The sequence below is a fragment of the Aulostomus chinensis genome, chromosome 8 (assembly GCF_037954235.1).
Source record: "Aulostomus chinensis isolate RoL2024-O1b breed Wild chromosome 8, RoL_Achi_v1.0, whole genome shotgun sequence".
Taxonomy (NCBI): domain Eukaryota; kingdom Metazoa; phylum Chordata; class Actinopteri; order Syngnathiformes; family Aulostomidae; genus Aulostomus; species Aulostomus chinensis.
Window position 1 is genome coordinate 11,137,464 of NC_141327.1, and position 11,626 is coordinate 11,149,089.

The 11,626-nt window shown below is 42.2% G+C and overlaps 1 protein-coding gene across 1 annotated transcript; it reads left to right on the forward strand.

Moving 5' to 3' along the window:
* Positions 1-1,669: 1,669 nt before the first annotated feature.
* On the forward strand, positions 1,670-11,586 carry pcyt2 (phosphate cytidylyltransferase 2, ethanolamine). Its single transcript, XM_086210107.1, has 12 exons — positions 1,670-1,966; positions 4,194-4,282; positions 4,590-4,751; positions 4,859-5,010; positions 5,819-5,860; positions 5,983-6,121; positions 6,210-6,292; positions 6,505-6,582; positions 6,804-6,869; positions 7,439-7,504; positions 9,688-9,776; positions 10,355-11,586. The coding sequence occupies exons 1-12, from the start codon at positions 1,845-1,847 to the stop codon at positions 10,464-10,466; spliced, it is 1,200 nt and encodes a 399-aa protein (XP_086066233.1). The 5' UTR covers positions 1,670-1,844; the 3' UTR covers positions 10,467-11,586.
* The last annotated feature ends 40 nt before the right edge of the window (positions 11,587-11,626 follow it).

An 11,626-nucleotide genomic window follows, 5' to 3' on the forward strand; every position in this document is an offset into this window, starting at 1 on the left:
GAGCGCTACTTTGTGCCTCGGTTCTTTTGTAGTCGACTTTCAATTTATATTTCTGATGGAGATCATTTTACTCCTGCAACATGTAATGATAGATTTGATATTTTAGACACCCAGTAACATTCCAGGGTGATTAAGTGATGACGAAGCATCAAAAATATACAAAAAAAATAATAATAATGAAACTCAGACTTGATGGCCCCTGACTAGTTGTTTCGTTTCTGTATTGTTTTTATTCCCTTCATACTTTCAGTTATAGAAACCATTTAAATGTCAAATGGTCACATCAGTTATCATGAAATGACTGGAAAAACTGGTTCATACTGTCAAGCCACACCTGGACCCACACCAGTTTGCTTACAAAGCACAAGGGACTGAAGATGCAGTGGCATGTCTCCTCCACTCCCCCCCTTCAGCACCTCCACCACCCAGGTAACTTTGCAAGACTCCTCCTCATAGACTTCAGTTCAGCTTTGAACAACCATCAAGTGCCACCAGATGATCAGGAAACTCCACCACCTCAAGATCCCACCACTCCTCATCCACTGGGTACACAGTTTCCTCAGCAACAGACCGCAATCCACCAGAGTGACGGCACCATCTCTTCACCCTCCATCACCAGCACAGGCGCCCCACAAGGCTGTGTGTCCATTTCTTTCACCCTCTAAACCAACAACTGCTCTAGGCCCTCACACATCACTACATTCCTCAAGTACTCCGATGACACTGCAGTACTTGCTTTACTCAATGACAATAATTCACTTATGGCCTATCACAACACCATCTCTCATCTCACACAGTGGTGTAAGGACAATCATCTGCAATTAAAAGTCTCTAAGACAAAAGAACTGGTCTTCAACTCCGCCAACAGGTCAACCTCCAAGCCCACACACACCCTGTAAGCATCAATGGTGAAGCAGTCGAGATGGTGGAGAGTCACAAATGTCCTGGTGTCACCCTGGACATAAACAGAGCTTTGAACAACACACCACTGACATCCAAAAACGTCAGAGCCTCTCCGCCAGCCAAAAACTCAGACCATGCTCAGTGGCCCCCCACCTCCTGCTGCTGATACAAAAGCCTTATCCACCCCATCCTCCTCTACTGTTCACCCTGCTTCTTCTACATTCTGTCAGCCCCCAACAGGAGTAGACTCACACAGATCACACACAAAGCTGGCAAGATCATCGGCTTCCCCACTCCCAGTCTCACAGACTTTAACAGCAAAGCATGCGGAGCTCAGACCATTGCACAAGACCCCAGTCACCCCCTCAGCCCACATTTCACACTGCTTCCTTCCCTTACTGGTACAGGTGACTCCCCTGGGGGGGAATCAAATTTAACAATAGCTTTGACCCCAAGGCCATCACAGAACTAAACAACACTCAAAAACGGCAGTGACGTGTAAATGTGTCTATGTTATGCGTTGAGAATCCTTGTGTGCGTGTTAAAGGTGTGTGTGTATATATGTTGGGTTTGGCACTCAAGATGTACGGAATCGTGACGTATATTTTCCAAATAGACGAATAAACTAATCCCTCTCAAAAGAATATACAAGAACTTGTGAGTTGAAGCGCATATGAAAGCGCTTACTGCTGGTATTTTTATTGTTGATAGGTTAGTTTGGACCACGTGACACGATTATGCAACCCGCTCAGCTTGAGAGGGTTCGTCCGATGTGACGTAGTGCTGGAGGCGTCGGCTGACTCTGTCACTTCAGACGGATAGGACAGGACACACTTTGAAAAACCTCCGGGAAAAAAACGATCCTAGCCAAGTTATAGACTTTATTCTACCTCTTGGTATTGGTTTAATTAACAGTTAAACCCTTGCTTGAACCTGTCAACATGATTAAAAACGGACACCACGCCACCGACCAGCAGTGTGAAGCTGGGTGCAGTACGCCGGGTGGGTCAGGGTGCAGCCCGGAGAAGAGGAAGCGCGTCGTCCGGTTGTGGTGTGACGGCTGGTGAGTGTAGTAAGCTGACGGACTACTATTTGTTTGTGTTGTTTAAATTTACTCCCCCTGCAAGACTTTTGCAATTCAAGTCTGGTACACTCTAGTAGCTCATGTGGATTAGCATGCTAACGCTAGCTAGCTACTAGCAGCATGTACCGGTAAATTAGCAACTCGAGTTTACAAGTGACAAATTAACTTTAACGTTCTGTAAATACTTTAGTAAATGATATTCTGGGTTTGAAGAACCCATCATATGAACTTTACTTGTACTTCAGCGTTTTTAGACGTTATACAAGTTACGTCATGTTACTCTATCTAATACACCCGCTGCTGACACATACATGATCCGCCTTTTTATGGCTCAGGTGGGAGGCGAGCTGAGGACAAGGTCCTCCCTGTCCATAAACCCATGAACTTCCGCTGCTACTTCGACCTGATAACTTCAAGTTTTGTGTGTTTTTCTGCACGAGTGTGTTAAAAAAAAATCAACTAATTAGGAAATACATTTGTTCTCCATTCTCTCCAGAGCCAGAGAAGAAGATGAATAGGTTGTGGTTGTAATCTAGTTGTCAACAAACTCCATTGTTCAAAGTTTCAAAAGGAACTTTTGAGGTGCTGCGTTAAGTCACTGCACCAGGTGGGTTGGTTTGGAAAGTTATTCAGATTATGTGTCTGATTATGAAATTATAATGTCTCCAAATTTTTGAATTGTTATTTTCAAAGGGTTTGCTAACCTACCCATCCACTGCTGTTTATTGGGCTAAACTAACTTGCAGTCAGCTGATCTCTGTGGGTCGAGGCTCTCTTATACCCGCAAGGAGGAGAGACTGATATCGTCTTGTCTGACTCTGGGGACTATGGGCAAAAACGTATTTCCCAAAAAGTTGGTGTATTCTTTTAACTGGGAAAACCCTATAGAGTGAAACCCACAAAACATTATGTTGATACATGTTGGTGAAGCTTGTAACACATTGACACTGTGTGAAAATGGTTGAGATTTTCAAGTTTTCTTCTCAAGTCTGACGAAGATGTTACAAGGAAATCGTTTCAATGAATTAGCTAATATATGGAATGACATTGTCTCTTCTATTTATGAATCGAGTACACAAGGCCATCACTTCACTCATATCTCTCTGTAGCTGTACTGAGGCTCTAAAATGTTCCTGGAATAACTGGCTGCACCAGGAAACATCTGTGGTGCTGATGGCTGGTCTGACGAGGCTCGTCTCATGTGGCGGTTATAAATAACTAATATAGTGAACGACATGTCTTTCAATGTGATGCCTCACCACCATCTTGATTCGGTGGGCAGGGGGTTCTTTTTTGAGGATATTTCAGGGGAACACATGAAGACATAGCATTACCTTATGAATAATTTTAGCATTTGTAATTTTAGTGATAAGGGAGAGTGAGCAGGGTGAATAGATTTGATCCGTTTAACTAGCAGAATTTCACAAGGCGATCATTTTATCATTTTTTTTGTGTGTATACTGGGATTTGAGTTCTCCTGTAAAGCTGCAAAGTCTGTGGTTGAATTGGTTTTTGAGTTATAAATGTTTTGAAATTGAAGAGATTTTGCCAATACAAAATCTGTACAGGTTACTGATTGGCAGAAAACAAATGAACATTAGCAAATTGTACAAGTTGTGCATCTCTGAACATAACCTTTCTCCTATTAGCCTTTGTCATTTCTGCTCATCATTGACATTTTACAAATACTCGTTTTGGTATCTGAACTGCTGCAGAGAGCAAATTATGTGTGCAAGGTTGCAAAGAATTGACAGAGGAGAAAACTGCTGCTGGAGTCGATGCCTAACTTTGTAATGTCAATTTTTTAAGCCCACTTATAAATTACTGGTGAAAACTAGTGAAATAACATTGAAGCTAATATTTATTTTAGCAAAAAGTGAACAAAAGAGCAGCTTAAAATGAAATATAAGAATCCTGTTTAGTATATAAATGAAATGGATATCTAGTAGCTTTGATGTTGGTGATGGGAGGATGGATATTATTGAACAGCTTCATAGCTGACTGAAGGAAAAAAAAAAACAAGATCCAGGGTTTTCACCAAACCAGCTTTCTGAAATGGGCCCCAACTCAGAACCATGGGCCACAGGCTAACCATCCAAAATTGTTTATTTTCTCTGTTTTGTTCTTTGGTACGTGCTGTTGGTATCTATCTGTACCCTAACAATTTACCATGTTGATGATATGATTGTACCACTCTCCATCACAGCTATGACATGGTGCACTATGGTCACTCCAACCAGCTACGGCAGGCTAAAGGAATGGGAGATTACCTCATAGTTGGAGTGCATACAGATGGTACGGCTGCAGCATAGACAAATATATACACACACACACACAAACAGAAAATATTTTTACATATAAAATAGACACTTAGTTCTGTGGTACATTTTTTTCCCAATATGTTAAATACAAGCTGCATATAGAATCATTTACTTTATACTGTAAATGTCGCACTTACTTGTATGATAGCTAGCTGTGTTAGTGTTATAAAGTAAAGGGAAGCCTATTCAGATTTACCACACTGTGTTTGTGGGTTACCATCCACACGTTAGTGATTTATTAATAAAAGTGTTAATTCTCTCATCCCACTCTGCACCAATAGAAGAGATTTCCAAGCACAAGGGCCCTCCAGTCTTCACTCAGGCAGAACGCTATAAGATGGTACGGGCTATCAAGTGGGTGGATGAGATCGTAGAGGGAGCACCCTACGTCACCACCCTGGAGACTCTGGACAAGTACAACTGTGACTTCTGTGTGCACGGAGGTGAGCTGCTCCTGGTAATCTCTGTTACCCACTCACTCACTCACTGTGGTCCTCCTGCTCTTCCTCAGAGGTGCAGATATGATGGTATCTTTGTGTTTACTCACCAGATGACATCACACTGACGGTAGATGGCAAGGACACATACGAAGAGGTGAAGCGTGCAGGACGGTACCGGGAATGTAAACGCACACAGGGTGTCTCCACCACTGACCTGGTGGGACGGATGCTCCTAATGACCAAAGCCCATCACAGCAACATGGTGAGTTGGTCACACACCATGCTTGTGCCAGGCGTCTAAATATTTTCCTTTGTACAGCTTCAACTGTAATATAACGGTGGGCCAAAGTCCACCACACATTGTGTTGTTAAAATGCAAAAGGTGTCCTTCATTAGATATTACCTAAGGAACTTGCAGCTTAACAGTGACAATGGATTTACATTTTTCATGTTTGTCTATTATATTATAGTTTAGTTTAGGGAGCTCGAAGAGGTTATGAACCAGGAGAGCACAAATCCACTGCATTCATAAATCAGCCATCCAGTGACCAAAAAAACAACCCAGCATCGTCAGTGATTTATAGTATATTTTTATTATTAATTCCTTTATTTTATTATTTGTTTACATCTTGCAGGCCAATTCGAACATTAAAGCAGGCATCAGTTTGGGCAGCGCTGCCAAAGTGAGTTGATGTTACGTTAGTTCTGCTGGTCCTCTCTTAGGGTAAATGTGTAACTAGCTGTTGGTTGGTTGTGATTATTACCCAGCTCGTTTCATCCGCAAAACTACACATGTAAGGGCCTCGTCAGTGGGCCATAAACCCTATCTCCATTGTGTTTTAGGTCCTTTGGGGACCATGATCACAATTTTATCAGTTCATTTCAATGAAAATCTTGAGATAGTTACATAAACATAGGTTTAGTTTTTAATCCTTGGAATAAGCATTTACCCAACGATAGCACCATAGTAAGACTGGCTAGATATTCTCCACAGTAGCTCCATAACACACCTGTAAAACTCTCAAGCTGAAAATGTGGTCTAATGATTTCCCCTCTCATAATTCCTGCAGGATAACCCAGATTACCAGCAGCATACAGACAATTTTGGGAAGGTGAGTAGTGAACATTTCTATTTCCTTCAAGCTGTGAATACAAATGATCTTTTCCTTTTATATTAGAAATCATATAGCCTTTACACATTGTTAAAACAAAAGGTCATTCTGTTGTGTTGAAGAGTCCAACGGGCCACAGTCCATGGACAGGAGTGTCTCAGTTCTTGCAGACGTCCCAGAAGATCATCCAGTTCGCCTCAGGAAAGGAGCCTCAGTTGGGAGACACCATCATCTATGTCGCTGGGGCATTTGACCTCTTTCGTATCCTCATCAGTGTCATGTAACAGGAACCCGCTGATGAACTCTGATGATGTGTTTAGTTGTTTCCTTGACCACAGACTCTTGGCAGACATCGGCCATGTTGACTTCCTGGAGATGGTCTACAAGCTAGCAGAGAGGCCCTACGTCATTGTGGGTTTGCACTTTGACCAAGTACGTCACTCCCACTCCATACACATTCAAACAAGTCTAATCTCCCCCATCTCCAATAATCGGCAATAATTAAAGTTCATGTAAGTGTAGCGCTGTCATTTATTTGTCACAGTTAGGAATTCTGTTTTTACGGTTTTGTTAATTTGCAGGTGTCGGAATGTGAACCCAAGCTGCTTTTAAGTGTGCCAGCTAAGCTCTTCACCTCTCTGCAGGAAGTGAATCGGTACAAGGGGAAGAACTACCCAATCATGAACATCCACGAGAGAACGCTGAGCGTCCTGGCCTGTCGGGTGAGTTCACACACATAGATTGTGAAATGTATCACACAGTGGGATGCCGTCTCGTGTTCTCAAACATTCACAGCACCGTAGGCTGGACTTGGCTCAAGGTCCTCACCATTCATATGAGCTCGGCTGTATTAGCAGCTCGTTTAAGCTGCTCATTTAAGCAGAGATGCGTGCAAGGGTGAAGCCAGACATTTCTCTCACTCTTGTTCTGTGTGGCTCTCTAGTACGTGTCAGAGGTGGTGATTGGGGCACCCTACGCAGTGGGCAAAGACCTGCTGGATCACTTTAAGGTGAGTGTTCAATGAATGATTTAATATCCTTCAACAAAAGTGCATTATTAGACAGTTTAGCATGATTTTACACAACCTGTTGTGTTTCGTAAAGTTTGTAGGGTATATAATGTAGATGTAAACATCCTTTTCGACAGGCAGGAGCAGGAATTCCTTTAAATTTATGCTTCTGCTGTACTTTTACTACATGAGGAGATACATGGAAACCACTTAAATATACATCCATTTAATGTCCATTTTCCAATACAGTAATTTTAAATTACAATTGGAAGTAAAATACAGCACATGCAGAACAGTTATTAGAGGTGTTAGTTCATTTCCATATACTATACAAGTTTAAATAAAGTTGCCTACTAATCTTAGTGTATTTAGGGCATCATCAAAAATAAAAAGATCACTTCACTGTTAAAACTAACTTGGATTTGAACCTGTATCAAAGTACAATAGTGAACCTTGTAGCTCCCCCTTGTGGTCATAAATATCAGAAGTTATTCCTCAGTGAATGAACTATTCATCTTCCTCTGTACCTGCTAAGGTGGTTTAATAGGTGTGCTGGTTTACATCTGCAGGTGGACCTGGTGTGTCACGGCATGACAGAGGTGTTCCCTGACAAGGATGGATCTGACCCTTATGCTGTGAGTACATGGTCCTCTCCTATCAAAAGTGCACTCAGGCGAGTAATTGTACTGCATTTAGTTTGTATCTTTACAGGTCCAAATACTCTGTTCCACAAATCTGAGACTTACTGAGAGAACATGCTGGTAATCTGTCCTCTCTCAGTTTCGACTTCCACTTAATTTATGTAGCACATTTTTACAACTATGGTTGACTAAGTACTGGACATGTTACATAGACGTTAATTAGAATTGGAAACAACACTAAAAGCAGACATGGTCAAGAATTAGGGCATAAAGGGGTGCTGCTCTCAGTCCAAATTAAACTCCAAAGCAAAAGAAATGAGCCTTCAGAAGCAATTAAAAAAAAAAAAATTCAATATGAATAAGCAAGCTGTTCCAGAGACTGGGAGCAGCTCTGGTCCGAGCCATGATCTTGGGACATCCATGAACAACTGGCCAGCTGAACTCTGTGCTTTGAATGGGATGTGACAGTTCAGGAGTTACGCAAGATACGATGGTGCCAGCCCATTCAGAGCTGTACGCACTGGTAAATCAATCCTATAGTGCACAGGAAGTGAAGGGCGGCTAACACTGTTAAAGGTTGTCCGTTACGAGCTGGAGACGTTGAAGAAAAGACTGATCTATACCCACATACTACCAATTACTGCAATTAAGCAAGAGATCTCTGAAGTTTTTCAATCATCCACGTCATGATAGTCTATGAGTATGAGGTTTTGGTGTAGACCAGGGGTGGACAATCATGTGCCATGGAGGGCCGTGTGTATGCAGGTTTTTCTTCCAACCAAACACTTTAACAGGTGATTCCACTGATTAACACACCTTCAGCCACAGAAGAGTGTTAATCAGTGGAATCACCTGTTAAAGTGTTTGGTTGGAAGAAAAACCTGCATACACACAGCCCTCCATGGCACATGATTGCCCACCCCTGGTATAGAAGATGTTTCCCCTCTTGTCCAAGAGGCTTCTTCAGTTCTGAATCTAACTCTTAGCCTAAGCAAGAGATAATGAGAGCTTGAGTTTTTGAGGGGAAGATAGGCTGTCACTTTAGCTTGTAGTCCAAGCTGGAAGAAGCTTGTTATAACAACAGAGTGGCTGATCTGCTTAGAATTAACAAAGCTGTCAAGAAACACACTGAGGTTTTTAACAGCTGAAGGATTGTCCATGGCTGAAGGGCCAGGAAGCGAGACCAGTCATCTAGTAGGTCAGGGCATGCAAACATCATGATCTCAGTCTTCCTTTTGTTTAGATTGAGAGCATTTAAGTCCATCTGGGCTTTGATGGCTTTTAAGACAAATCAAAGAATGCATTCACATTTAGTTTTTAACAGAAGACTGATATTGAATGTCATCTGCAAAACAATGAGAAGAAATATTTTGTCTCTCTCAAAGAATTGGGTGACAGGCTTCAAGTTCAAGACAGACCACGACTTTGGGCCTGTCACTCATCAACGACTGTTCCTGGTCCTTTATTTTCTTATTCTGGGTCTCCGTACGGTGTATTATCACCTACTGTACTTCTGTGACTCTTTCTGCATCTCAAGAGCCCGAGAAGATAATACAAATACACAACAACTGTGTGGTCAGTTCGCTCTGAGACTGATCTTAGACGTTTAGTACTTCTGTTGTCCATGTCTCACATAAGCCCCTGTCACACTGCACCAAAAACGCGGGTGCCGCTTGTCAGGCTGTCATTGTGGAAGCTCCAGAAAAAAATAAATAAATAAAAAAAATTGGACTCAACTGCACTGCGAGAGCTGCTCACTCATCTCTCAGTAAAGTCTTGGCCTCTGCCATAAGATCTGTCTTCCTGTTGATGTCCCTGAGACTCTATTTCCCTCCTTTTTTCAAACAATTTACATGTGTATGAACTTAGGTGAATTAATCTATGTCATGCTTGGGAACTCCCACCAATCAGGGAACCCTAACTTGAACTGTGCAAGTGCGACCGTGTTTATAAACAACTTGTATCGCGATCTTGCGCATCTTTTTTATTGATCGTGGCAGCGCACTGGCAAGATCGTGAAGTCCACGAGCTGCTCGCCATCATGTTTCATTGTGAAAGGGTTAATAGTCACTGACATTTCCAGTCATTTGCTTCTTTCTGGGTCTTCTCCCCTGGTCTGGTCTAAGGCTCAACCTCCTCACTGATGACTTTGGCCCTTGTGTGTATTCTTCCCTTAGGAGCCTAAGAAGAGGGGGGTTTTCAAGGCCATCGATAGTGGGAACAATCTCACCACTGATGACATCGTCCAGAGGATCATTGAGAACAGGTCTCCTGCGTTTACTTGCCCCTCCTCTTATGGTCTCCATCTCTGTAGTCTCATTTTGACTTTGGAAATATTGATGGAAACAATTCACTTTTTAAGACATTCCCCGATTTGGTTAGAGGGATTTTTATGCCTACTTGAGGTTGTTTTTTTTTTTTAGGTGTTTTTAAAAATGTGTAAATGCAAAAAACGGGAGAGGCCAATTGCTTTTTCTACTAAGTTCTGACGTAGTGACTCTTAAAATCCCGGCTGACCAGCTTTTTCCATCATCACCACAGATATTCCTAAACTTTGTTTTCATCTGTGGACAGAATGCAACATCTATAGTACTAGCTGGCACTGAAGATAGGTTATTACTTTTCCAATTGAAGGAGGCTCTCCTTCTACTCTTACAGCCACACCAATGCTCAGTGTTGCCTATACCGCCATATTCTGGCTTCATTATGTGGCCTGCTTTTTGGTTTCTTTGTGTGCACACTTAATGCACATTTACTTTATGCAACATACCCAGTTCACCCGCTTGACAATTAACATGAAGCACAGCTTCTGTCTTGCTCACGTTGTGTTGTTCTCCTCCTCAGGCTGCAGTTTGAGGCCAGGAACCAAAAGAAGGAAGCCAAAGAGATGGCAGTGATCGAGGCCATGAGGAGGAGAGAGGAGCAGGGTAGCGCTGCAGCCCAGGCTCCTCACTAGTGAAACCTCACACCCGACCAGTTCTGGGTCTGATGCACTCATCCTGGTGCACTCAGCTTTAAGAGGGTTAACTCAGCTGACCCAGGGGGCGACGGTCCAGTTTTTCCTCCATGTTGTGGGAGACCTTGGGGAGCTGGTTACAAATAGTTCACCCAGTGCAGAATCCTGCTCTGTATCCTGCATTCTGCCCTGTTGGCTTCTCTCAGCTTTGGTCGACATGGACTACTGCAGCCTGATGGGATTAGAGTAGATCTGCCTTAACAAGAACGCAAAGAGTCCAAACACCTAACACGCTAACCTGCCGATCCCTTTATAACTCCCGTCCTCCACAGAGAACTTTATTTTTAACGTCTGTCAAGTATGTCTGTCCTGTGTCATCTCTTTTGTTTGTCCATTTTATGTCCTCATGTAGCTATTATAAATTTGGAATCATTCATAACTTATTGACATGTTATTGTCAGTTAAATTTTAACCAAATTAAGTAGAAATTATGATTTTAAGAATGTTTAATGTGGTTTGTCTTAATACGGTAGCATTTACTTTAAATACTAGACGGCACTTCTATTTTATCCATCCTAAAAAAATCATCACTGGGAAGTCATATCATTTTAACTGAATTTGAACTACCTGACTGTGTGTGTGTGTGTGTGTGTGTGTGTGTGTGTGTGTGTGTGTGTGTGTGTGTGTGTGTGTGTGTGTGTCTCTCATATCACTGTGACAGTAGTGCCTCTTTCTTAGAGCTAAAGGCCTGTAAACTTCTAACTTCATTCTTGAAAGGTTTGAATTACTGGAACGTTCCAACAGCCTGGTCAGTAAGCTTCTTCACTGCTTTCACTCACAGTTTATGCCGAAAGGTGTTGTAAATAATGTGTGTTTGTCCTTTTTTTTCACTAGACAATTTAAAGACAAAAACTTTTGGGACCCACACATTACAGTCCAAGTGCAAACTCTGTAAAGGCTGGGGTCATTAAGTGGGGCATATTAACCTGGAGGTGAATTTTAAATGTTGCGAGAATGTGCGTATGTTTTAAATGTGTGTGGGTGGGAAATGTTTGTACACGTTGGGTGATGGGAAATTCACCGTACTGCATTGTGTAAATTGAAGTTTATTAAACAAACTGGCTACAAGTGTCGTCTGATGTGTGTTGCGGCGAACGAAT